A 25,022-nucleotide genomic window follows, 5' to 3' on the forward strand; every position below is an offset into this window, starting at 1 on the left:
TGAGGTATCTTGTCAATTGGCACTGTGGTGGTTGTCAATGATGAAGTCTGAAATTGCACTTTATGCTTTTACTATTCCTTTTATTTGTGTTCACTCCAGCCTCTTCAAGTCAGTAGGAATGGCTAAAGACATGTTTATGCTATCTTCTGAAATGTACATCCATCAGTTCTACCAATGGAGAAAGGTAAAACTTCTGTCAACTTTGTATTACGTAGCTGTCCATGCCCTTATTCTAGAGATTTCAACCTTCCTTCTCTTTATTCAAAGGTAACAGAAAGAAAAGAAAGTCAAAATCTCTTAACAAACTTGATGTCTTAAGCATAACAGGACATAAATCTATGCCAGTTATACACGATAAAGGCACCAATAAGTCACATTTTCCAATGTAAGAAGGATTTCAAAGAGAGAAAGCATTCCAATAGCTTTTATGCATTTATGTGCATTAAGGCGGCCCCTTTGGTTTGAATACACTTGCACCACTAGAAAAAAAAACAAAACACATTTGTAGCATTTATGACAGTAAACCACAGCGCATTGTGGTGCTCTATACTAATTTTTTTCCAGCTTTACAGCTTTCGTACAAATGTGTTGGGATGCTGTCCTGAATAAATAGTATTGTGCATCAACCTGTGTTGCAGCACATTGTTAATAAACCTGGGATTTTTTCTTTAAGATCTCAGTTTAAATTTCAACCCACACCACCCCTAAAGCTTATGCCTGGCACAGTTTATATATTAAAAAGAAAACTGCACAGTGGTGTTACTGCAGTGGGCGGTTTACTTGGCACTGCATCCTTTGCTGTCACTAGTCCAGGGTAACATCATACTTTAGATGCGACAGTAAATAATAATTAAAATGTTTTTTTTGGCCGATATGCCCATTGCTGTATATTAAAGGGGAGCTAAAACTAAAAATTGAACATTTGTGACCAGGCAGATCTTTTATTGCATAAGGGACTGACTATGTTCCTTCTGCAATAAAAAACATAACTCCATGATGACAGTTTCCTAAATATATTCACCTGTTCCTGTGTTTGTCAGGTGCTGCCACTTTCTTCTTCTCCCTTGGCATTCCTAGTTTTTGGCCATCTTTATTGACCTGGTCTGGATGGTAATACTTTATTTAGTCCCCCAGCTCTGAGGGCTGTTGGGACACCTGCCATATCCTGGTATTGAACCCCCATTGAAAAATGATGTCCAGTGTGAGATAAACCACAAAACAGTTTCCAATATTTACTCTAGGAAATCTGGTAATGGATCTTTGTGTTTGTGCACAACTCCTGTGGCTAATATGAAGGAACCTTACTCTTCCAGCTGGATTTTCTATGAGAATGCAATGGGTGCTGGATGACCTAGCCATGGGTTGTCCCACCTAGACAGGAGTGCGGTTGGGTACGTATTAAGGAGAGAGCCTAATTTTGAAGGAATTTAAGACATATATGTCACCCGAGGTTGATACAACTTGACAGGCTTCATATGTAACCAATTTTGGATATACTGATTTTGACAACTGATTGACATTCATGACACCGACTGTGAATGGCACATGTGGACTAACATAAATGGACAAGAAATATAAAAATCTATACCATTTCATAAGTAGCCAGAAGGATAGCTTTTAAAAAAGTTTTGTTAAAGAGGAAAGAATATCTCGATTGGACACATATTATGGATTCATTTATTAAAATGTTAAACTTTTTGTGTTGCCAAGCAATGGTAAGAATGTTTCAAGCTGAAATATTTGTCTTTGCTGCGATATGCAAATGGTTGGCTCACATTTGTGGAAGACAGGAAATAATCACATAAACACTAATGATGATTAGACATCTGCTCTTTCAGAATCCATCCAAATTTGTTTTGTGTGTTTATAGAAAAATTGGAAGATTTACAGTATGATAAACTGGCACCGGATATAGGAGCCACGCTCAAAACCCATCCACTGATTGTACAGCCATTGTAATAGAGAACATGAGAATACAATATTCACATCAAATGTTCCATTCTGTGCAGATATAATATCTTATGACTAAAAAGCAGTAAAGAAATATATTTAAGAATCATTGAAAATCTAAACTTATATTTATACTGTCCATCTACTGGACCCAATACACCTTTCCTTCTTGTATGAGCTATGCAGTGATACCTCAGTTAACAAATTGCCCTGCTAACCAATTTTTCGACTAACAATTTTTTTTCTTCACTGTTTAAAAGACTCGGGTAACTAAGATGGACTGGGCTAACAAATATAAACAAAAAACAAACAAAAAAAAAGTAGGAAGTAGGATGCCTAATAACATGACAAATTTGCAGTACTTCCTGTATACTGTAAGAAAGTCTGAAAGTGACATCGCTTTACATACCACCGGGGCTTTCCTGCTGCTTGTGTGCAGAACAGGGACTTGGTGGGGGGAGGGGGGGTTTGAATGACTTGCAGAAGAAATCTTTTGCTAAGCACAGCTGAGGTTGTGGGTGATTTTAAGAGGCTGAGCTCTTCTGCAACCTCTTGTAACTCTTTAATAACCAAGACAAACTCTGCAGTTGTTTCTTTTTGCATATCAAAGCACAGCTTGTTCCAGACGTTAATGAATGTCTAGGCTCCATAAAGTTTTTTTTTGCTTTGTGTGTGATTAGCTCACAGTGACGATTTTATACAGTAACTGACACCACACTGTCTAATAATATGTTAAGTCTGTTCCAATTGGAAGCTGTTCATCTCAGACTTTACTTACTTTTAAACATTTAAAAATTTTTCTTTAAATTGTGGGCAGCATCCAGAACAAATTAAATGTTTCTCTATAGAAACCTATAAGAAATAACGTTTCGGCAAACAAAGATTTCAGCTAACAAATATGATTCCGGAATAAATTATCTTTGTTAGCCTTATCTTCTAAATAATTAATAGGTTGTTTGTACAGAATAACATTTTTTCATTTTGGATATTGAAGTGAGTAGTGAACAGTTACAACCCATTCCAGTCATCTTAGTGAAAAGTTCCTTTACTTTTTGTCAAAGGGAAATCCCTGGAAGAAAATGGAATTCTCTGCTTAGACAGCTGTCTCAGGAATAGATGTTCCCTTCAGAAAATATGACTCTTGTCTGGGGCACAATTTTAAAATTTGCACACAAATATAAACTGAGGGGTGAATACCAAAGGGGACACAGACAGAACTTGACTTGAGTTATTTCAGACTTGAAGTTGACCACAGGGATCTTCTACAGGCTCAACTGTGCTTCCAACCACTCCCATTTAACTCAATTAGAATGGTTGGGAACTATTTTGCACATGTGTTTGCATACAGCTATAATTGTGGTGGATTATGACATGGTTCCTGAAAGTGGTTAAGTCACTGCTAGCCATACGGTTGCTTTACCTTCCCTTGGAGGAAGAACAACACCTTAATCTCAACTGCACAACAAAGTGGTTATCAAACGGTGGGGTTAACACAGAAAGGGATGCAAGGTACTTAAGGGAGATTAGGAATGGCTAACTGATTAGATTTTGACCAGAAGTCTGATAAGAACCTTAACCCCTAACCCTAGAGGTACACTGTAAAGCTCTACTGAAGTGAAAAACATAGATAGTCAGTCATATAAATATTGTATTATTGTGTATCCAACCCATAATATTACAATTTGTTTTTTTGTATTTTGGTGAAAATGAGAGATAAATTCCCTTTGGGACAACTGTTCCAATTCACAAATTTCACATCTATAGGACCTGTCCCGGTTAAGGTTCTAAAAATGTCCACCCTTTTCTTAGTCCAGTTGCTTATCAGGAAGCATACAGAGTGAATCTCCCCAGTTGGGACAAATAATAATAAAACTTATTTAAGGTTCTACTCCATCCTTAAAATATATGAAAAAAAGTTTGGGCTTTGGATGCAACAACCTCCATTTTTATAGTCTTACTTCTAATTTCCTGTTACAGCAGTTATGATAGTTATAGCAGTTAAGTTTGCTCAAATGCTCTTAATCAGCACCTATCTAACTGTCCCCTCTCTTCATCTCAGTGTGAAGACTGAGGGGTTAGTCCAAGGTCCACTTTAGGAATACAGTCTAGTTAAAGTTAAGAATCTGTCCTAACTAGATTTCTAGATTTAGGTAGGACAGAGAGAGTTTGTAACCCTATATCTATCTGCCTGGGCCTCCAATTGGTAGATTTACTCCCACATTAAATTTAGGAAAAAGTTGTACACAGAAGAGGAGTAAATGGGAACTCTTCCAATGGTAGCAATCGTTTTGTAGACAGCCTCCAATGCTGGGGTCTGCACTCACAAGAAATTTCAGGCTGGAAAAATGTGGAGATAAAGATGGCTAATATAACATAAATATGGTTCTAATAAATCCACAGTATCCAATGTCCTCCATGAACAAGTGACTAGAAAAGTGTTTCTTACCCAGGGTTTCTCCAGAGGTTCCCCTGAAACAATGAGCAATTTGTGCCTCTCGGAATGGATTAACTAAGCCTAATGATCTTTTTGGCTATCTGTAAGGGTGACATTCTTCCCCATGGCCAGAAATGTAAAAAGAATTCTTCCCACCGACCACCACACTAATGTACTGTGAGCTGTGGATATAGTAGTTATAGCAGTTGTTTCCTGAACACCTGAAAGTTATTTCAATGATCCCCCAATGTTAAAATGTTTGAGAAAGGGACACGATTATTCAGGTGTATAATGACAGCACTGGGTCCACCATAACTAATACTCCTAATATTGTTCTTTTATCCATGGTTCCAGGTTCGCTCAAAACCATCAAAGGTGGGGTCCTACGCCATTTTCTTACGGCAGCAAGGGCCACTATTCCAAGATTGTGGAAGCAATCTACTGCTCCTTCTATAGCAACTTGGGTCTCTGAACTTGAAAAAATCCGCCATATGGAGATGTTGGTTGCGGAGGATGATGACAGAATGGAACAATTTAGAACTACCTGGTCCGTTTGGGACTGGTTTAAAGAATCTCCCCGATTTCGCACTTACTTTAATTAGCGTCCAGCATTACAACCCCGACATTGAGGGCTATTATATATCTCTTCTATTTTTGTATCGCTTGACATCCCCCCCCCCCATCCTCCCCTTCTCCCCTGGGCTGATTTGTTATATAGGTATGTCGTTGTTTTTTATTTTGTTGCTTAGAGTATTGGTTTACACTCTGTGCTATATGCTTCTGCTAGCAGAAATGTAGCTGTTTTTGTACAGGTTTATCATGTGTTTTATAATTCTTTAGACCTGCTATGTTTTTCTTTTTTGTCATATTTCTGGGCATGTGCAGCTCCCTGGTATCATTATCTGTCTGTTAATTCGGAGCCTACAATGTTATGTTTTTTTTTTTTTATGTTATGTCTACTTGTTACTTTTTCTTTTTCTGAAAACTCAATAAAACTGATTGAAACAAAATGTTTGAGAAAAACTGGACTAGACAATCAAGTAGCAATCCAATGAGGTCAACATTTTGCAGTCAACCAACGCAGTTCAATCTAATGGCCTTCATAGCTCATATGCACACTGTCCATTCATCTAGCAGTCTAAGTAATGCTGGGCAGAGGACTATAAAAGCCTAATACACAGACTGATTCTGGTACTCTTGCAAGCTGTAAATTTTTTTATTAATGCATAATTAGAGTATTTAGGGTGTTTTATTATATGTGACTGGAGTTAGAACTACTAAATTAATTATATACAGTAGCTCTCATTTTCTAATTCTAGACAACATATCCAATCTTTCAAATGACATATCATGTTCATATCTATTTTTTAAATCTGCAAATTTTACTAAAGTAACATATCATGGTAACATATCATGGTCCTGCCACAAAGGTCCTTTTTTAGAGATGTTCTTTCAAGCTACTGCTTATCTCTCTGTCCCACGCACACCTGGTGGAGACTAAAGTAGTTGTGTGGGCACCCAAAGGCCAGGTATGGCTTATTTGGAAGCTGATCCACAATAGTGATGAGTAGCCCAGTGCACAAAAAGGCCTAAAGTTCAGCACTGCTGAGATGCAATCAAACAAATTATTAGTAAAACTGTTTAAACAATTGCTGTTTAAAATTGGTAATCAATACAGTGCTATAGCAATCCAAAGCTCATCCAAAGATCATGTAGATCTATTGAAACTAATAATCAAATAAACTGAAATACTCTCCTTTAATGCATAACGTTTTGGGTTTCATCCAATGATGGTCACGTGTTGAAAAGAAAACACAGAAACTCCAGAAAAGTAAGACATTTGACGACATGATATGGACCAGAGGAAAGAGTCAACTAAGGTCAGCTATCTGAGCATCAATTAACCAACCAATTCTTACTAACCAGTTAATAATGATACCAATAATTTATATGATTATCTGGTCCCATCTGACCATTGGCATTCCTGGACCTTTCATCATGTGTGAGATCATGTGTACAAATCTCCAGAATCATGTGATATTGTCATTGTTATCTATCAGAGGGTAGATAAAAAATCTTTGGTATTTTTGATTTTGCTTAGTAAGATTTGTAGAAATATGCTGAATTACTTATATTTATAACAATCTTACAATTATTGTCCAGCTCTCATTTGCTATATTTTTATTTAGCATAGCAATGGCCCTATTTTTCATGCTTTTATGTCAATTGGTTCACAAGGGACCAAAAAACATTTGAGTTCTGGATACCAACAACCAAAGCCAAGACTCCTATGATAGCTGACACCTGATCCTCTCTGGTGCTCTGGCAGTCCGGATCTCACTGCAATGCCACAGGGCTGATTTTAATTTAAACATGTGTTTAAATTGCTGGCTGTTCGGATTTCTGAGAGTTAGTTACCGCCACAACTGCCTTAACGACTCGTTATCCTGCTGAGAAAATGCCTTTTCCCCAGTGATGTCAAGATGCCAAGTAAATGTCATTGCATGGCATCTGAAATTTCACCCCACCCATGAGCAATAAGGCCAAATGTGCCCAGGATTCTACCAAAGGTCCCCTGCACTTTTCTAGTTCATGGGCTTACCGCCAGTTTAGGTCATTGTTTCTTCCTCTTGGGTCATTATTTTGTAAGTTGTATTTACTACTACTTTCATTACAATAATGTATACATGTAAACTAGTATTCTATCACATCTGAAATAAAATATGCCTGCCTTTGATAAGCCCCAGACTAATTAAGGCCTTTGTGACCCCCTGGCCAGCCCTGCTGCAATACTCGCCATGCAGTACCTGTGGATCCTTTGCTGTTCACCTGCGACACATACCTGCACTAGAACAGTGCTAATTACGAGTAAGTTCAATTGTCCACTTCTTTATATGTCCCCTGAGGAAGCAGTTATCTGCAAAATGCGTAGGAACAAGAAGTAACTTATATTCAGTGGATATATATTACTCTGACTTTTACATTAATATTAATAATACATTAATATCAGGATCCACTACAAACTGTATACATCCAGGGACCCTTTTTTATCTGTTATTGACATTATTAAAGCTGTGATTACTTATAAATTATTGTTACTTTTTAATTTGGCGTATCTCTACCAAAACAAATATATTCTTCTTTACCCTTGTATGAGGTTTTTGATTCTAATTACATACAGTACATGTCAAATAACCAAAAATTCAATGATACCCCTAACTACACAAGAAGCAATGTGATGCTACATCTTTTAGAGATCTTGTCTGTCTGCCTTTCAATAAAGAATACAAAAGGTGGGGGTGTGCCTAGTTATAAATAAACCCCAGCTTTACAAAAGCAGGGACATTACTAGGATTCCTAAAAGACCCCAGTACCTAGAAGGACACCAAAGGAAGCCCAAAAGAACCTTGTAATGCCACTACTTCTCCCAAACCAACTGTAATATTTTGCCATAAAAGAAGCTGATTCTTCGGAAAGCCAATCAGATCAGATTAATTTATAAATATCTTGGTATTAAAGACATTTAAAACCCAACACTACTAAAATTACAAAAGCCAATTAAATAATACAAAATGAAATAAACTACATTATTTAGCAAAAGTACATTATGAGTGTAAAATCCCATTCATACAGTGAATATCAATCTATTAGGTGAAAAAAAGAACTTTAACTGCAAAATACAGGTAAATGGAATCTGAGTACATGTTATCTGATTCACTAAATTATTTTCCCCATTCAATTATAAAGAAATTACTAGTGAAGATACACAGAGATTTACAAGCTACAAAAAACATCTTGGAGCCAACCATCAGAGACTAAAGTGTGGTTCCCAATAGGAACATTCAACATCAGTTTTTAGTGTTTACCCTGTTGAAGTGGCTGCCTAGGGCCAATGAAGGAAGATAAAGATGGCTGTAAGGATCCAGTGTTTCAAGCAGGCTTCCATGAAACCTTAAGGATCCTTTAGTGCAGGAGTAGGCAAACTCTGGCCTTTTGGCCAGATATGGCCTAGCCAGTAGTCTGTTTCGGCCTAACGAACCCACATGCCGCTCTTGACCTTCCTTGTTATGCCTCCTTTACCTATTTACTGCAGCCGGCTTTAACACTTCCCCCGCCAGGGTAAGGGGACATTCCCTCTTCTCCGTATGCATTGTGGAGGAGAAGGATTTCCCTTCAGGGGCGTTCCTGGTCGGGGCCGGAGCCATTAGTGCGGGACTCGAGAGAGAATCCGGCCTAGTGTGCTTTCTTGACCTCCTAAAGTAGCCAAAAAGGTTTGCTGACCCCTGCTCTTGAGGTTGCTAGGGGTTCCTTGAGCAATAACCAATGATCTTTTTGGATATCTGTAACAGTGGCATTCTTCCCAATGGCCAGCAATGTAAGAGGCAGTGACTACCATCATACTGTGAGCTGTGGATATGCTGGTTTCCTAAAGATCCTAAAGTTATGTCAAGGATTCCTCCATGTTTAAAAAAGAAATACTGTATTGATCTGTAAAAGGATGGCAATGCCATTATATCCAACAGTCTTATGTAATATGTCTACAGTCTCTTTATCCTTCAGCATATTCTCTGTTCCAAATTCCTTTTGTAGTATGTGTGTTGTCTCTAACCATCTTGAAGACTCCATTCCAAGTGAACTGATCACCTCCAGAGTACTGGAGTTTATGTGGAATCACAAGAATAACAAAAGCAGAGGAGAACTGGGACACCTATGGCCATTTCAGACCCGCGGTGAGCCTCAGTGTTCTGCCACAGTCTCAATCACGGTCCCAATCTTTCTAATTCCAGTAAGCAGAGTTTAGAAACCCGTTTGTTTTTTGCATATATCTATGGCAGATCTTGGCATTTTTTTTACAAATTACAGGTGTGCTTGAAACTGCTCTCATACACATGTATACCTAGAAAACACTACAGATGACCTTTAAAATATAAATTAGATTTCTACTAATTCCACAACACTAATCCATCTGTGACAACAGCAAATTCACCCTACAGGAAATTCTACCCACAATAAAATAATACTAATCTTGATTTTTTCCATTACCTTCCATTAACACAAAGTTATCACAGGCTGTTGTCTGAAATGTTTTCCTTTTCAATCCAAATTGAAATGCCTTCTGCAGGTTTCATAAAGGCTCTTAAATAATTGCTATTAAAGAGCAGACAGGTTCCTTGCTCGAGTGTACTGTATTATGAAAATTCATTTACATCTAACTCCAGAGCATGGTAATAATCTGTTACTCATCTGCCCATGTGCCCTAAGGTAACTCAATATGTTTATTTAATTACATAAACCTATTAACTAAATGGTGTATAATTTATTGAACAATAACATGGATGGTTGATTAATCAAATGAGGAGCATGAAACAATCACTCATTAAATACACCAAGTGTACTGGAAGAAAGGAGAACATAATTATTACATAAGCCCAGTAATGTATATTTGAGCATTTGCTGATTAAATTCTGGCCTTTGGCAGCATGCTACCAGGCACAACAGAAATATAACACAACCCAAAAAAAAGGTGCCAATGATGGTGGCCCAGTACGCCCACCAGATGCTCTCAAATGTTAGGGCACAAGGGGCATATGGTGCCAAATGGCTCAATTCATTTGCCCTTTTGTGAGCTCAAGGGAGTGGTGCCCGCAGTATCATGCAAGATTATATGTTGCAGCAGTCATTCCAGTTATTTGAGCCCCTGGAGAGCACGAAACATGAGCACCTGGTGTCCTGAGCAATATTTGGCATATTAGATGTGGAACAATGACCCAAATATGCCTTTTTTGTTTCCTAAACCTTCTATTTAAGCTATAAGGACTTTTTAGATTTCTGGTGTTGCTGAACAACTGGAGTTATAGGGGAACACTGTTCCAAAAAAATATTGTACAAATTTAGCAAAGTGAGTTGCCTGACACTATCTGACAATTAGATTGAAACTGAAACTAATATTTATTGTGCAACTGCATCTTTGTAATGTTAGGGTTAGATCAGGCTATAGAAAAATGGTGCTTTTTTTACTAACTGCACACACGTTGTCATTTGCTGCCACATGGACCGCGCCGCGGTTCACACAAATGTAGTGCACCACACAGTGACTGCATAAAGTGCACCACACAGCGCTGCGTAATATGTTGGCACTATATAAATCCTGTCTGATATTATTATTAATAATAATAATAATAATAATAATAATATTATGGATGCCAGTGAGTTCCTAAAGTAAATTAGGGGATGCTATGACCAAGAATGTTGCATTTGGGGTTCCCAGACCAACACAAATTTACTACTTCCCCCGATGTATAAATACCTGACTATCACAACAGTAGGCATCCCACAACTGAGGTCTTGTTGTCACCAGCTGAGCCTGCACAGTTAATCCCCATAGACTTCTTTATGACCACTTTTCAAGTGTTCCCAATTGTTCTTTCCTGAACTGAAACAGTTTACTGTGCTGTGATTTCACTTAATATTATTATTAAACTGGATTTATATACAGCCAACATGTTACGCAGCGCTGTACATTAAACAGGGTTTTCACACATGGCAGGCAGGTACAGACAGTGACATAGGAAGAGGAGAAGACCCTGCCCTGAAGAGCTTACAATCTGACAGTTAGGGGAAGCAGTAAATTGAACATTGTAAATTTCTCACTGTGTGCATTAGAAGCTTCCGCAGATCAGATAGCAAATGTCTCCAGCATCATCCAACCCTGCTACTGCCTACAGCCTGTCTGCCGTATTTCATTCATTAGATTTTAGTCCTTTAAACCATGCAGGCTCAACATCCCTTGTTGGTGCTACCTAGCTGTTATGTTTTCTGGACCCTCCATAATCTGTTTATTAGCATTTTATTTGAGGTAAAGGTATTATAAAGGGATATGAATTGCAAATTAAATCCCACTTTTATTTTCTTACCATAGCTGTTTTTTTTTTTAAACTGATTCCAGGATGAGTCCTAATCAATGACTATGTAAAGACTAGGAGACAATGGTCTCGGCTGGTCAGATGTACACATCATGTAACTGGATTCCACACATTTCAGATAGATAATAAGTGCTAATGATAGAACTGGACACAGATAAACCTGTCATACACAATAATATGCAGAAAGCAGGGAAATACTGCAGTGTTAAACTGCAACAAATTACACTTATGCAATGATATACATTGAAACATGTTTAAATACATTATGCATACACGTGTGTAGCAAGTTATCATACTTTTAGAAGAATATCTGATTTCAGTGTATTAACAAAAAAGAAACATAGAGCTGGACATAATGGATTTCTTATTCTGACAAAAGTGTCAAACAATGTACAGGATCTTTAACCCACCACAATGCATGTATGTAAAAGTATAAGCAGTGGGTTGTGTGTACATAAGGCGGGCATGTTGAGCCATGGTAAAGGCTTATCAAAGTACGCTTTCATTTATTGGGTAAAAAATGTGTGCGTAATTAGTGCAGTAAAATTGGACCTAAAGGTAAACTATAAAGAAGTTTGAACAACTGTGCAGGACTGAAGGTAAAGCTGGAGATCAGATGGAAGGAAAATCTGTATTTTGTATAGGTCCGTACATCAGATCCAAAGGAGGACACTGAGAGGGAAAACAGGGACCAAGGAATTTGGTTACAAATAGAGGACAGTCCCTCCATAAATGACACTATTGGGAGCTATGCAAGTGACACAATTCTCAACCACTGCTTTAGCACCTAAAAACAGAAATGGAGTTCTATGTTGTCTAATGGAGTGAAGGCAGTTCACCCAGCAAATTGAATGTAAAATGTGAAAATAGTGACTCTGTATTCCCTTTGAGTAATTGAAAGAAATAAACATGATTTTCAATAGCAGGTGACTGAATATTAAAAGTGGACACGACTTTTCTATATTCACCAACTTTGCAAAGTCAATGGCCTCTACTTTTATTAATGAATCCCATTCTCTCACCTTGCTTCTGAGGTTGTAGGGTTGTGATGCCTCTTTATATCAGCAAAGTAAACTATTCTGGTCCACAAACCACCCCTTACCCCACCGCATCAAAACAGAGACCCTGTTATAGTCTGTTTGCACACATAAGCTGTGATTTCCTGTAATTTAGGACACACCATTTTAAATTCACTTATTCCAAATAGACATATTGCAGTAAGAGAAAGGAAGCTACTTAGAGGATGGCACCCTTCCACAGAATATTGATTACATCAGCATAACCAGAATTTCCTCTCTTCCTCCCAGTAATAGCTCTTTGATTTTGAAGGGAAGTCAAGGTATTAAAAGATAAATCTTAGTGAGGGACTAGAATAATATAACCAACTAAAAAAAAACTTTTTAAATTGGATTTCTACCTTTCGGGCAAGAGCATACTAGGAATTTAAATTAAGATCTTCATGAATCAGCAGATGAACATATTTAGCTCCTTCTGAGTGGCTCATATCTGATCAGCACCTTTAAAAAAAGTGATTGTTTCCTACATGGTAACTATCGGAACTCCCTGGAGGTATCGTCTTCCACTAATTACTCTGGAGCCATCAGTGTGGGAAACAGACAAGTGGATGATCTGCTCATCCACTTTGAGGTTGGACTAGAAGCAAGAATGGTCAGTATTGGGCATTACTAGTGTGTGTAAATTATTAGGTATGAGGGGTAAAAGAACTCTATGATTCAAAGCTAGAGCCATAGTGCTGGATATTACTGGAGGAAAGGGTCTGTTAGCCTTCAGATGTTGGTGGCTCAAGCTGCCCCTTATCTATGCTCAGTACTTTTATACTGTGGGCAACTGATCCGTCCATTATCAGATGTGGGTGGTAATAAGTTTACAACCTATTGTTGGTATTGGTGTGTCAGTTATTAGTCATCCATGGTCAGTTTTGGGCATTACTGGTGTGTTGATTATCAGATATGGTGGTAAAAGCTGTCTTTGATCTAGACTTAGGTCTGGATATTACTAGTGGTGTGCTGATGTGTCTTTTATTATTACATTGGAGCAACAGAATCTAACTATGATTCATGGTCACCTGAATTGCACATTATCAGGTTTGGGTGGTCAAAATGTCTATGATCCATCCTCAGTATTGGTGTGTCAGGTATTAGGTATTGGAGGTACAAGTGTTTAGGATCCATGGTCAATATTGGGCATTACTGGTGTGTCAATTATCATATGAGGGTGGTAAAAAAATATCCTTGATCTGGCCTTTGGTCTGGATATTACTGGGGGTGTGTGCTGGTGTCTTTTATTATTACATGAAGGCAGTAGAAGCTGGCTATGATCCATAGTCACCTGGATTTCCCATTATCATGGTTGGGTGATAACAGTGTCTATGATGCATCCTTAGTATTGGTATGTCAGTTATTAGGTACTGGAGGTACAAGTGTTTAGGATCAGTATTGGGCATTACTAGTGTGTCAATTATTGGGTGTGGATCGTACAGGCTGTTTATGGTCTAGACTTATGGCTGGATATTACTGGTGGCATGTTGATGTGTCTTAATATTACATGAGGGTAGTAGAAGCTGGCTTTGATCCATGGTAAATATTGGCAGCTACTGAGGGCAGGTTGGCAGCCAGACATATTACTCATACTTTCACCCATGCTTACAACCTTTCAACAGGGAACAATCACAGAGGATTTCTTATAAACAATTGATTGTACATACGTTTAGGTTACATTGGACCTGTAAAATGCCAGGTATGGCTTTTGTTTGCTTGGTCACAGAAACAGCATGCTGAAATGTCCCTGTAAATCCTTAAAAAGCCCTGCCAGTCTATGACATCAACTTTGATATTGTGATGCTTATGAAGTACAGCATTTACTACAATTACATGAAAACTCATAAATATTTCAACAAGCTCTTCAATACAAACACACTCTAGGCATGAATTACCACTTTGTTGTTCTTTCTCATCCTCCTGGGAGAATTGGAAATAAACCGTGAAATGCTTATTGAGAAATATTTTAATCTAGTAAATTCAAGTGTGTCAGTAGTCGGAGGATTAACCTGTCATGCTGCATATCTGCTGGCTAGTGGCTTCAGCTTTCATCTTGTGTGCCGCAGGGACGAGTGCCTGGCTGCCAGCTAATGTATGACTGGAAGCTGCTACTTTTAGACCAATCTGGTACTGAACAGATAACTATGCCAACACATTTAACTACTCTCAGCCTAACTTTACAGCATTCACTAGAAACTGAAATCTTATTCATCGTTGGAAGGATTTTTCCTCATCAGCATTCCATTTCATATATAATGCGTATTTATTCTATCTAAAGGACTCTTCAGAACGTTAAGAATTTTCTCCAATGTCCTCTATAAAAGAAGGATGTTATCAGCTGCTGTTCCATACTGATTATGGGGGGGTGTTAGCAAATAAAACCCATGCACGGAAATTTGACCTCCTCCTTCTATTGCCTGAATCTCCTGCCAATTCTTTTGTCTTGAACCTCATTATTGGCCAGTGAGATTGCCTTTCAGTCACAGATGGGCCGATTGTAGGACCTAGGAAGATTTACGTAGAGTTGTGAAGGAAGGGTTGGATCAGCTAGGCCATCAAATACAGTAATGTGACTCCTCAGAAGAGGAGGGGGCTATAATGTGGCAGAAAGTGAGGTGAAACGGTGGACGTACTAGGAAACAGACACTTACTAAAGAGATCAAATTCCAAAAATAGTTTGAAAAAAAAGGTCCATTGCAAATTATTACATTTTTTTAAGGAAGGAAAATGGCAAAGACCAAACTGCATTTCAATAATCATTGGTTTATAGTATAACTATAGGAAAACTGTGTTCTCAATTGAAAAACAGGGAAGGGAAGATTTATGTAAGTTTTTGTGCTGTCAATTATTTGGAATAATTACGCTTACAAGATGAGAACCATATCATAATATTATAGTTGTCACTGTGACAGTATACGAAGAGACATCTACTACATGGTTTAACCATCAATTGTGAGATTTTTAGACTTTAATGTACAGCGATGCGTAATATGTTGGCGCTATATAAATCCTGTTTATTAATAATAATATTAATAATAATAATAACTTTATGCTCATTTCGCTGAGATGTATTCACTGATAGGAAGTTCAGGGAATTCATCCTGAGGGGAATATGGCTAGCAATAAAAACCTGGTTATAGGGTTCTAATTCTTTCCCACACCCCCTAGAACTTCGTAAAGTTTGGCCTCAGGTTTAACTTTAAGATAGGGCTAAAATGTAAGCATGTGTTTAAATATTAAACTGAACTTGTGGTCAGGTTTTGGATTTTTAAATATTTACATATTCTTACAGTGATAAAATCTGTCTTCAAAGTTCACACCAGTAACTCTAACATCAATGCTCACCTAAAGATCAAGCATTCTCCTCTACTATGACTGGAATTCAAAACCTCTGTTGTTAGCATTGAGGATGAACACTCTGTAATGGCTGCAACCACATAGGTCAGTAGGAACTTGTTTTCAACCTAATTTACTGCTGCTTGTTCAAAACTGAACAAATCAACAAAATCTTAAATTTCAAACATTACTGTACCCCCAACCACACAAGCCCATCCCAGCCCCCTTTCACCTTTTCATGGCACAATACAAAAACTGAAACATCTGGGTATAACATTAAACTTATGTTAAAGATCATCAAATCTGCAACAAATCGTTGCCAAGCAGACCTTAACATTTATACTGCACATTCTCTAACATATATCAGCAGAATGACAATTTTAACCAGAGCCCTTCGCATATTCCTAATGCTCCCTTGTGGAGGGCCCCAAGCTATTTTAAGCTCTTATGCATCTTGATTAGCAGAACCACAGACCCATAACAGATACATAACTTAACCTTTGCTACAGCAAAACAAAACTTCAAGACTTTCTCTCTTCGATTAAAAAAAAATGAAAAAAAAAATATTTGATCGGACAAAATTGTCCGAATATCAACCCACAGAAATCGTTTTCGCTCAACAACTTACCAAATACACACATATGACTTCATGGATATTGGATGTTGTACATTGAGAAGTTCATATAACTTACTATTTATGCCCTTCTTTGAAAAAAAAAAAAACATATTTTCCGACAAGACTTAGTTAGCGTACCTCAAATGATCCTTCAACCAGGTCAACGAGGCCAATTAGGTTTTCACAACATGGAATTTTGGAGATACTGCAGATAATTACATTGTATTTTCTTTCCTCTTAAACTTTATATCCTTCCTTGTTAAACCTATGTACTCCATCACAGACCTCACCCCATTTAAGGCTACTTTGTATTCCAAGGGCACTCCAACAATATGCAAATATACAAGTCCATCCCCAACGCAGAAGAGGCTCAACACCATTCTCAACAACCTTGGTAAGTAGAAGTTCCATTAGACAATCAACTAGAAGCAAAAATCTACTATTCATTATTCCTGCATACTTACTCCTGGATTTAAAAATGGAGAGAAGAGACTTCAAACTCTTACCAAAATGGTAAACTATTCTTCCATGTGTCTATGCCATTCATGCAAGCCACCCATACTTGGTGGCAATGCCCAATCATTAAGTTTAGGTTGACCACTCTAGACATTATTTTCCAAATCAGTGGGATCAGAATCTAATGATCCTAACCAAAAAAATAAAAATGGCTTTAAAGGATAAGTTAGATTGGATTTGTTGAATCGAAGAACGTATGCACAGCCAAAGAAAAATGTAAGACAAATTTCACCTTATCTGGGCTTGTTGGGTAATATTTAAAATATCTGCAAAATATGTGTTTTATATGTTATTCACCTAACAAATCGGACATTTTTGTATTTTGTGTATATTTACACAGTCAAAGTATTCTATATAGGTTTCAATAAAGTGCTTTTAATTTATACACAGATTTCATAGACTTATCTACTGCATAATATGAGCTGCAGCTGTCCAGCTGACCCTTCCTTGTTCTATACTCAGGTAAAGAAATGTGTCTCCTCCAAGTCTCTTTTATTGCTATTCCTTAAAATAAAATTAAAAACATGGCATGCAACCTTTTTATGTCCATAGCTTGGCTACAGGTTACCTTTAAGTGTGCAGGTTAGGGTACAGGTGTTAGGAATAGGTCAGAAAAAAAAGTATGCTGTAAAGCTATGCCTTAAAAAATAAGCATATGATGAAAAAAAATACAACATATTTAACTATCAGAAAAATCTGAGTTCTGTGTATAACTCCTGCTGTCTTTATATTTGGATCATTTGAATCTTAAGGGGGACTGCATTAGACAGTCCATAAGGATTGGGTTTTTATCATAATTGTCTAGGTTGCTGCATTACTAATTTGATAATGATACAATAAAGGAACACTTAAAGGTTAAACACAAAACAAAACAGATACAACAAAATTCTTAATTGTAAGTCCTTTAGTGTAAGTGTAAGCAAACCAATAAATACAGCTGAAAAATAAATACATGAACTGCTTTGCCTTTTGGAAAGTGAGCAATTCTGTTAAACCAGTTTCCTAGTCCAGGCAGCCCTGCTATATAAAGTTCTGAGCATTTACAGTTTCCCCTCCAGTCAAAGATATGCAGTTTGGTCAACACTGTGATTGATTGGTGAAGAAGCACAAGGACACCTCTCAGCTCTCTTCTCTATTCAGCAAGCTGTATTAGCCAGTTCTACAATACTCTTTAAATCTTGATTGACTTACAGTGATCTCCCTTCTTCTCATTCTGAATGCTAATGTGCTACAGATTACCCGAGGCCAATACAAAAGGGTGTGCTCATACATTGCATATATATATATATATATATATATATATATATATATATATATATATATATATATGTGTGTGTGTGTAAATAAAGAATACACAGATTAAATGAGTGTTTTTAAACCTGGATACATCAATACCTTTTCAACAGAACTATAGTCAAAATCACTTCTTTAATACTATTGATTTGCCACACCATTATTACTTTTAGGAACAAATTTCTTTTTTAAAGTATCTGAAACTATACAATAGTCACCCAAGATGAACAGAAGCTGTAGGTGGGTGGTGGCCCAACTTTTGAGTAACCACCCAAAAAAGCCGTGTGGTTACTGAAAAGTGCCCTTTGGTTCACCCACCTAAAAGGGTCCGGAGAGAACATTGTGCTTACTTACAGTGTTTGGCTATCCGTAAGGCTAATTTCAGAAGTGCAGTACACCACATCGGTGTATCACATGGTGCACTGCAACCCTTACCAAGCTCATTTTAGCTTATGGAAGTGACTGCAAACCATTTTGCACACTGATGCATTTACAGTACAGTTATAGTGGTTTGCCGTGTGATTTCTGGATGTGATATGTAGCTTCTGGCTCCCCACTTCCAACTACTATTTGCAGTTTTGTTGTGGCTGTTGATAGACCAGAGATGGCCAAATTCCATTGCAGTGCAATGAGCCAAATAAAAATGCACACAACTACTTCTCAATGTAGAGTTCTGTTGGAGTGGCATTAGTGGTAAAATCCAAACAATGGTTTTTATATAGAGCAGGATTAATGTTACCCTGTAATGTATGGATGCAATGATGTGTATACAAACCAATTGGTTAAACCAACACTTGTGCATGTAGAATAAATTTTTTTATACCCTTCATAGAGCACCCTAAAGATTGTCCCTCCTGTATGCCGTAATATGGATCAGCTCCTTATGTCTCCTACAGGGAATATAAACATATCAAATGGTTTCTCCTCTGCACACATCCATCAGGACCTGGAGACACCACAATATTCACCTGGGGCTCCCTCATGCAGCTTTATTTTACATTACTACCTTTATTGGGATTCTTACTGAAGTGTAACCATTATCCCTATTACTGGGGAGATGTTCATCACCTCATTTAAAACCCAATTTGGAGACACCATTCCCTCTTTATATTTGCAATTAACATTGCCACCTGTTCTACAAGACCACACCAAATCACTGCAAGTGCCAAAGATCTATTGATAAACCAATACCCCTGAGGAAGCCTGTTAGGGTGAAACGTGTCGGGTACAGCAATCAACATGAACAAATGTCTGGAGATTGTATAATTTGTATGGCAGGAAGTTTACTTGATTGGCTAGATGCCTGATGTCTAGAGCCCCCTTGGGCCAAATTGAAAATACTTACACCAACAAACTTTTAGTATGTTTAAACGCCTTCTTGGGCTATTGCAACACTGGATTGGAAAGGATTGTGAACGATTTTTGAAACTGTTATGTTTCCTGTATATATGTTTGTTACTATTTATTAAATTTACAAATACAATATATTGTTTTGTGCCTTGAAAGACCCTGCTTTCTCTCTTTATTCTCATTTTTCATTCATCAGACAAGGGTTGGCACTCAGCTTTATAAATATCTTTACCACATGGCAACCACTACTGACATTTCTAAACATTTGAATATATAAAATGATTTCCCAAATTGATCCCATGCATGTTATAAAACTGATATTTCAATTCTGCATGGTTGCATGAAAGCTGAATATATTGGAGATTGTAGTGAAAAAATGTACCTACCCCATTCCCATTTCTGTAACAAATACATTGCAATAGTGTGAGGATATAAGAGTTTGTGAAGGAACCACAGTGATCAGCAAAGGAACACCATGATTTGGCTGCTTTAAGATTGTCATTGACCTAATTAGGGAGAGAATAACTAGAGCAAGAGAATAGTCAAAGTGTTTAGCTATGATTTTTCAAAATGGTGGAGAATAATAACAGCTCATTGGATATTTAAATATTTCTGCCAATGAACCTCCTTTCCTTTTGTTCTTATAGGAAATACGGCTGTAGTAATGAGTATTGTAATGGAATAAAAAACCTACATTGGCAGCTTTGGCCATATATTGATGGCATTAATTGGAAATACTTTTTAGTTCATTCCCAATTGACTGACAGTGCATTTGACCTTCAGTTAACCTCCTTCTGACCTGCATTTGACTTGTTTCAAGCTGGTTTTGCATTCCACCGGACATGTATGCAAATCAAAACCCTTCTGATGTGAACAGGACATGAATTCCTTAATTTAGTTAATTAAATTAAGTTTATTTAAATAAATGAAAAACTCTTAAAATGCATTATTTTGCATGTTGACCTATATCCTAACCAAGTGCACGCCTTCTAGCTGACCCTAAAAAAGATTCACCAAACAATTCCACTGGTTCTTTGTAAGCAACTGGGCTAATCAGTGGTAAGGCCACAAAGATCAAAGCCTACAGTAGCAAAGTCCTACACACAAAAGTGAAGACCTCAGCACAGGGATTGCACATTTTTATGACACACAGGGTACAATGGACCTGATTTACTACGTAAGTCTCTCCAAGACTGGAGAAGATCGACTATCATGGGAAAACCTGGATGGTCCAGAAAATTTGGAATGGATCTGGTCCAGGATTAAAAATGTTTGCCAATTCATAGCAAAAGATTTTTACCAAATTCATTCCAGGTTTGTTGGAATATTCAGGTTCTCCTATGATAGTCTATCTTCTCCAGTCTTGGGGAGCTTTATTAAATCAGGCCCAATGGTTATGTGAGGATAGCCCATTTGAAGTGCGTCCAGCCAGCCAACAAAATAAATATATTCTCTCTCCTTCATGGACACCATCCCGTGTTCTCCCCAAATTTTTTTTAAGATGGGTGGGAAGAAGCTGTAGGTGGGTGGCAGCCCCTGTATCAGTAACCACCCAAAAACAGCTGAGGGGTTCCTGAGATGTGCCAGGTGGTGCACCCAGCTAAAAGGGGCCGGGGAAATCATTGCAATCACACAAAATCCAAATAGAAACAAATGTCCTAGCCCAGTACTGATATGAGCTATTGCTTGATATGTAATGAAATAATATGAATAAATGGTTTACGTACAGCAAGACCATCTCAGAATCTCAGTGCTATCCATAATTTTATTTGCAGAGCCACTTTCAGAGAAATAAAATCACTGACACCCCATGTGCTATAAGTGTATTGTGCATTTAAAGGGACAGTACAGAGACGTAGACAGACCCAGCTCAGTACAATACTTTTTTTTCCAGAAACATAATGAACGTAATGAATTAGCTGCTTGTTAATGAAGAAAGAAAGCAGAGTTTCCTACCCAGAGATTGCGGAGAGTTTTTGGTGTGCTTGCAGAGCCATCTCACAACCTTTGGTTCGAGTTTTCTGCATTTCAGCCCGTAGGGAGGGACAGCTCACTGACACATCCCCGATGGAAATGACTAATTCACGGTATAAAGCCACCTGGGTGTTGAACTCCTGGACAAGCTGAAAAAATACATGATCACAGTCAGAAAACAGCATTTCTCATCCCTTTTATTATCAGAGTTCAAATACACATAACTTCTTACATTTATCGTGACATTAACCCCTGCGGAGATCCTACACTGCCGCCCAATGCAACCAATTAGTAAATGCCGGGCAGCTTTCAGCAAGGGTTACTTTTATACTAATAGGTGATTAAAACATCAAATGGAACCAATTCCTTGGGGGTCAGATATGTTTGGCTATGTTTTAAAGGCCTAATAACACAAGAATAACCCCTCGTTGACCATATGCTTCTTTCCAACACACCAAAATCAGTATGCTTCCCATAGAGAAAGAGCTATCAAGGGGTTAACTTCGTGCCAAATAGAGATTTAAAAATCAGGCGTTTTTAAGCCTTTAATGCTATTTATGATTAAGCTGCTTTATACATATTTTAAAATAATATTTGGTTATGTGGCACCACATCATTAAAAAATAATTCATGTTAAAATATAAAAAGCAGCTATAAATGAAGCTAAAATGTGCTGCATTGATGTTTTTTTTTAATCTGCATTTTCTGTTCTAATTATGGAATAAGAGCTGCACATAATTTCTCATTGATTGTTTATTAACCACAAAGCAAGTGCAAGAAATTGGGAACTGCAGCTAGGTGCACATAAGGACAGCTCCCCCCCACCTCCTCCCCATCTGTAGGCTAGACAGCAGAGGTGAGAACATCCAGGTGTCTACAGACCAGGAAATTGTCCTACATACATAACAATCAGACTTTCCAAGATGATGTGTGCTGCAGGTGTCTTATGCTGTGATCCCCCATCCTTGCCCTTGTGTTGGGGTTTTGTGTACCAGGATCAATGAAAGTGCACAACGCCATTGTTGAGGACAAGCGATGTGAATAATATGGGGGACTTGCCGTAAATGAATGTGCACAGACACATTGGTGGTGTTATGGGCATATATGTATAGCCAATGCAGCAATGCTACCAGCAGAGATGGAAGGGTGGTTGCTATAGATGTTGGATAAAATGGAATCAACCATGGCATTAAATTGTCAATTTTAAATGTAATCCTAGCCCACTTTCCAATCTCATTACTATCCAGTCTCTATCTTATCACACAGCAAAATATGGGATGTGATCATAAATGAAACAAGTGTGTGGAAAAGTTTACCAGTCTATACCCATAATGATATTGAGGTCTATTTATTAAGCAGTAAATCTGACATTCACTAAATCTTCCAATTTCATGTGTTTTAATAGCAGTAATTAATTCACCACCTGGGAATATTGCAGTGAATGTTAGAGTAAAAAGACCCCATTGATTGTACAAACCTGGTGACTGCCATCAGAATAAACTGATAGATCTGAGAATCACTTGGCACAATGTGAATGTATAGAATATGGAATTTCAGACACTTTTGTTCAGTAGGGCAGAACTGGTTGTCTGATGTGTGTACCGATGACATCCATAGAATTCTACAGATTGTAATGAACAAGAGTACATAAAGATCTAACATTTAAAAAAGAATCCAAGCATTTCAAAGCCCAGCGCTTGTTTGGCACCCCATGTCCACCTGTAGGGAAAAAACTGTGATAACGATCCATATACTTTAGATGGCTGTTGGTGTATCTGCATGTATTCACCCATGTGTGTCCAAAGTTATGACCATCGACTTATATGTTAGGTGCTACAAGTAAACCTGCTTAACAAATAAAAATGAAAATAAAAAAAACAAATAAAAAGAAAAAAACCCAAACAAACAAAAAGAAAAAAACAAATAAAAAAAGATATCAATCTATATAAAAAGTGATACTTAACCATAGTAGCAGGTGAATCCCACCATCCTGGACTCATATTGATGCAGTGAATGGGTTAACCCTCGTGCAGCTGTATCCGTCTCAACTCACTGCCTCTATCTGCAATAATAACACTAGCCTGACGCCCAGCTGCAAGTTCTGCAAGACACATTTGTCAGTGCTGAAGACAGGGGAATGGTGTAATGTCATTATTTCATTACACACCAGTGCCTTCACCGATTTAATACCCGCAGGTGTCCATGGCAGAAGAAAGCCAGGTTGTGGATGTGCTGGCTTACCATTACCTATATAGTCCAGGCAGCAAGTGATAATGTGTGATGTGGTCACACTGCAGCCTGTTAACAGCAGTGGGGCGGTGTTACCAGGAAATGGGCACCCCTGTCTGCCCCAGATGTACTATACTCCATGAAAAGGAGCCCAGTGCAGGCGCAAAGAATTACTGACTCTGCTTGGGAGTCTATGGTACTCCAGCCATAGGAGCTTCCAAAAAGTAAAGTTGGGGGCCATGCCGGATTATAAAAAAGGTTGGGGGCCATGGCGGAATATAAGTGTAGAACCATGTAATGGGCACCCCTGTCTGCCTCAGATGTACTATATTCTATGAAAAGGACCACAGTGCAGGCGCAAAGAATAACAGACTCTGCTTGGGAGTCTATGGTACTCCAGCCATAGGGGCTTCCAAAAAGTAAAGTCGGGGGCCATGCCGGATTATAAAAAAGGTCGGGGGCCATGGCAGAATATAAATGCAGAACCATGTAATGGGCACCCATGTCTGCCCTAGATGTACTATACTCTATGAAAAGGAGCCCAGCACAGGCACAAAGAATTACAGACCCTGCTTGGGAGTTTATGATACTCCAGCCATCTGGGCTTCCAAAATGAAGAGGGGGGGGGGGGCCATGGCAGAATATAAGTGTAGAACAAGGTAATGAGCACCTGTCTGCCCCAGATGTACTATATTCTATGAAAAGGAGCCCAGTGCATGTGGAAAGAAACCTGGACTCTGCTTGGGTATCTATGGTAAGGACCATGGTGGATTATAAGTGTAGAACTAGGACATGGGCACCCCTGTCTACCCCAGATGTACTATATTCTATGAAAAGAAGCCCAGTGCAGACGCAAAGAATCACAGACCCAGCTTGGGAGTCTATGGTACTCCAGCCATTGGGGCTTCCAAAAAGAAGAGTCTGGGGCCATGGTGGATTATAAAAAAGGTAGAAAGGGAAGATACCCTGGGCCTTAGACTCTAGGTGGAATATGGGGATGCTAAAACAAAGTTCTGCACTTCTCTACTTTGTAGTCAGTTCTAGTTTTCTATATTTTTTCAGGCACGCGGCAATGGCAACCTTGACATTTCTTTAGGATAACCAAACATCCTGCACAATTACCATTCAACCCCCATACCTGGAAGCAATGATTTAATGCTCTCCAGCTCATCATAAGAGTAATAAAAATGCTTAAAAATGTGTTAACCCTGTAAATGATTTGCAAGGCTCTAGAGAATCTGCTGTGGAGACTCAAATAAAGATCAAAGCTTGATCTTTGCACAAGACACCCTCCCCCCCCCCCCCCCTATACATGCCCATACTGCCCTACCCTCTATGTGAGC

The 25,022-nt window shown here is 38.2% G+C and overlaps 1 protein-coding gene across 2 annotated transcripts in view; it reads right to left on the reverse strand.

Annotated features, from left to right (window-relative positions):
* RGS7BP (regulator of G protein signaling 7 binding protein) overlaps window positions 1–25,022 on the reverse strand; it is a 57,575-nt gene that overhangs the window by 31,887 nt on the left and 666 nt on the right. The window contains exon 2 of one of the 2 annotated variants that reach the window (XM_072413806.1): window positions 21,433–21,599. In XM_072413806.1, the coding sequence (XP_072269907.1) occupies window positions 21,433–21,599 (167 nt within the window). Of the gene's footprint in view, window positions 1–21,432; window positions 21,600–25,022 lie in introns of those variants that run through there. The other variant, XM_072413808.1, reaches the window with a different exon arrangement.

The sequence above is a fragment of the Pyxicephalus adspersus genome, chromosome 6 (assembly GCF_032062135.1).
Source record: "Pyxicephalus adspersus chromosome 6, UCB_Pads_2.0, whole genome shotgun sequence".
In the NCBI taxonomy this organism is placed as follows: domain Eukaryota; kingdom Metazoa; phylum Chordata; class Amphibia; order Anura; family Pyxicephalidae; genus Pyxicephalus; species Pyxicephalus adspersus.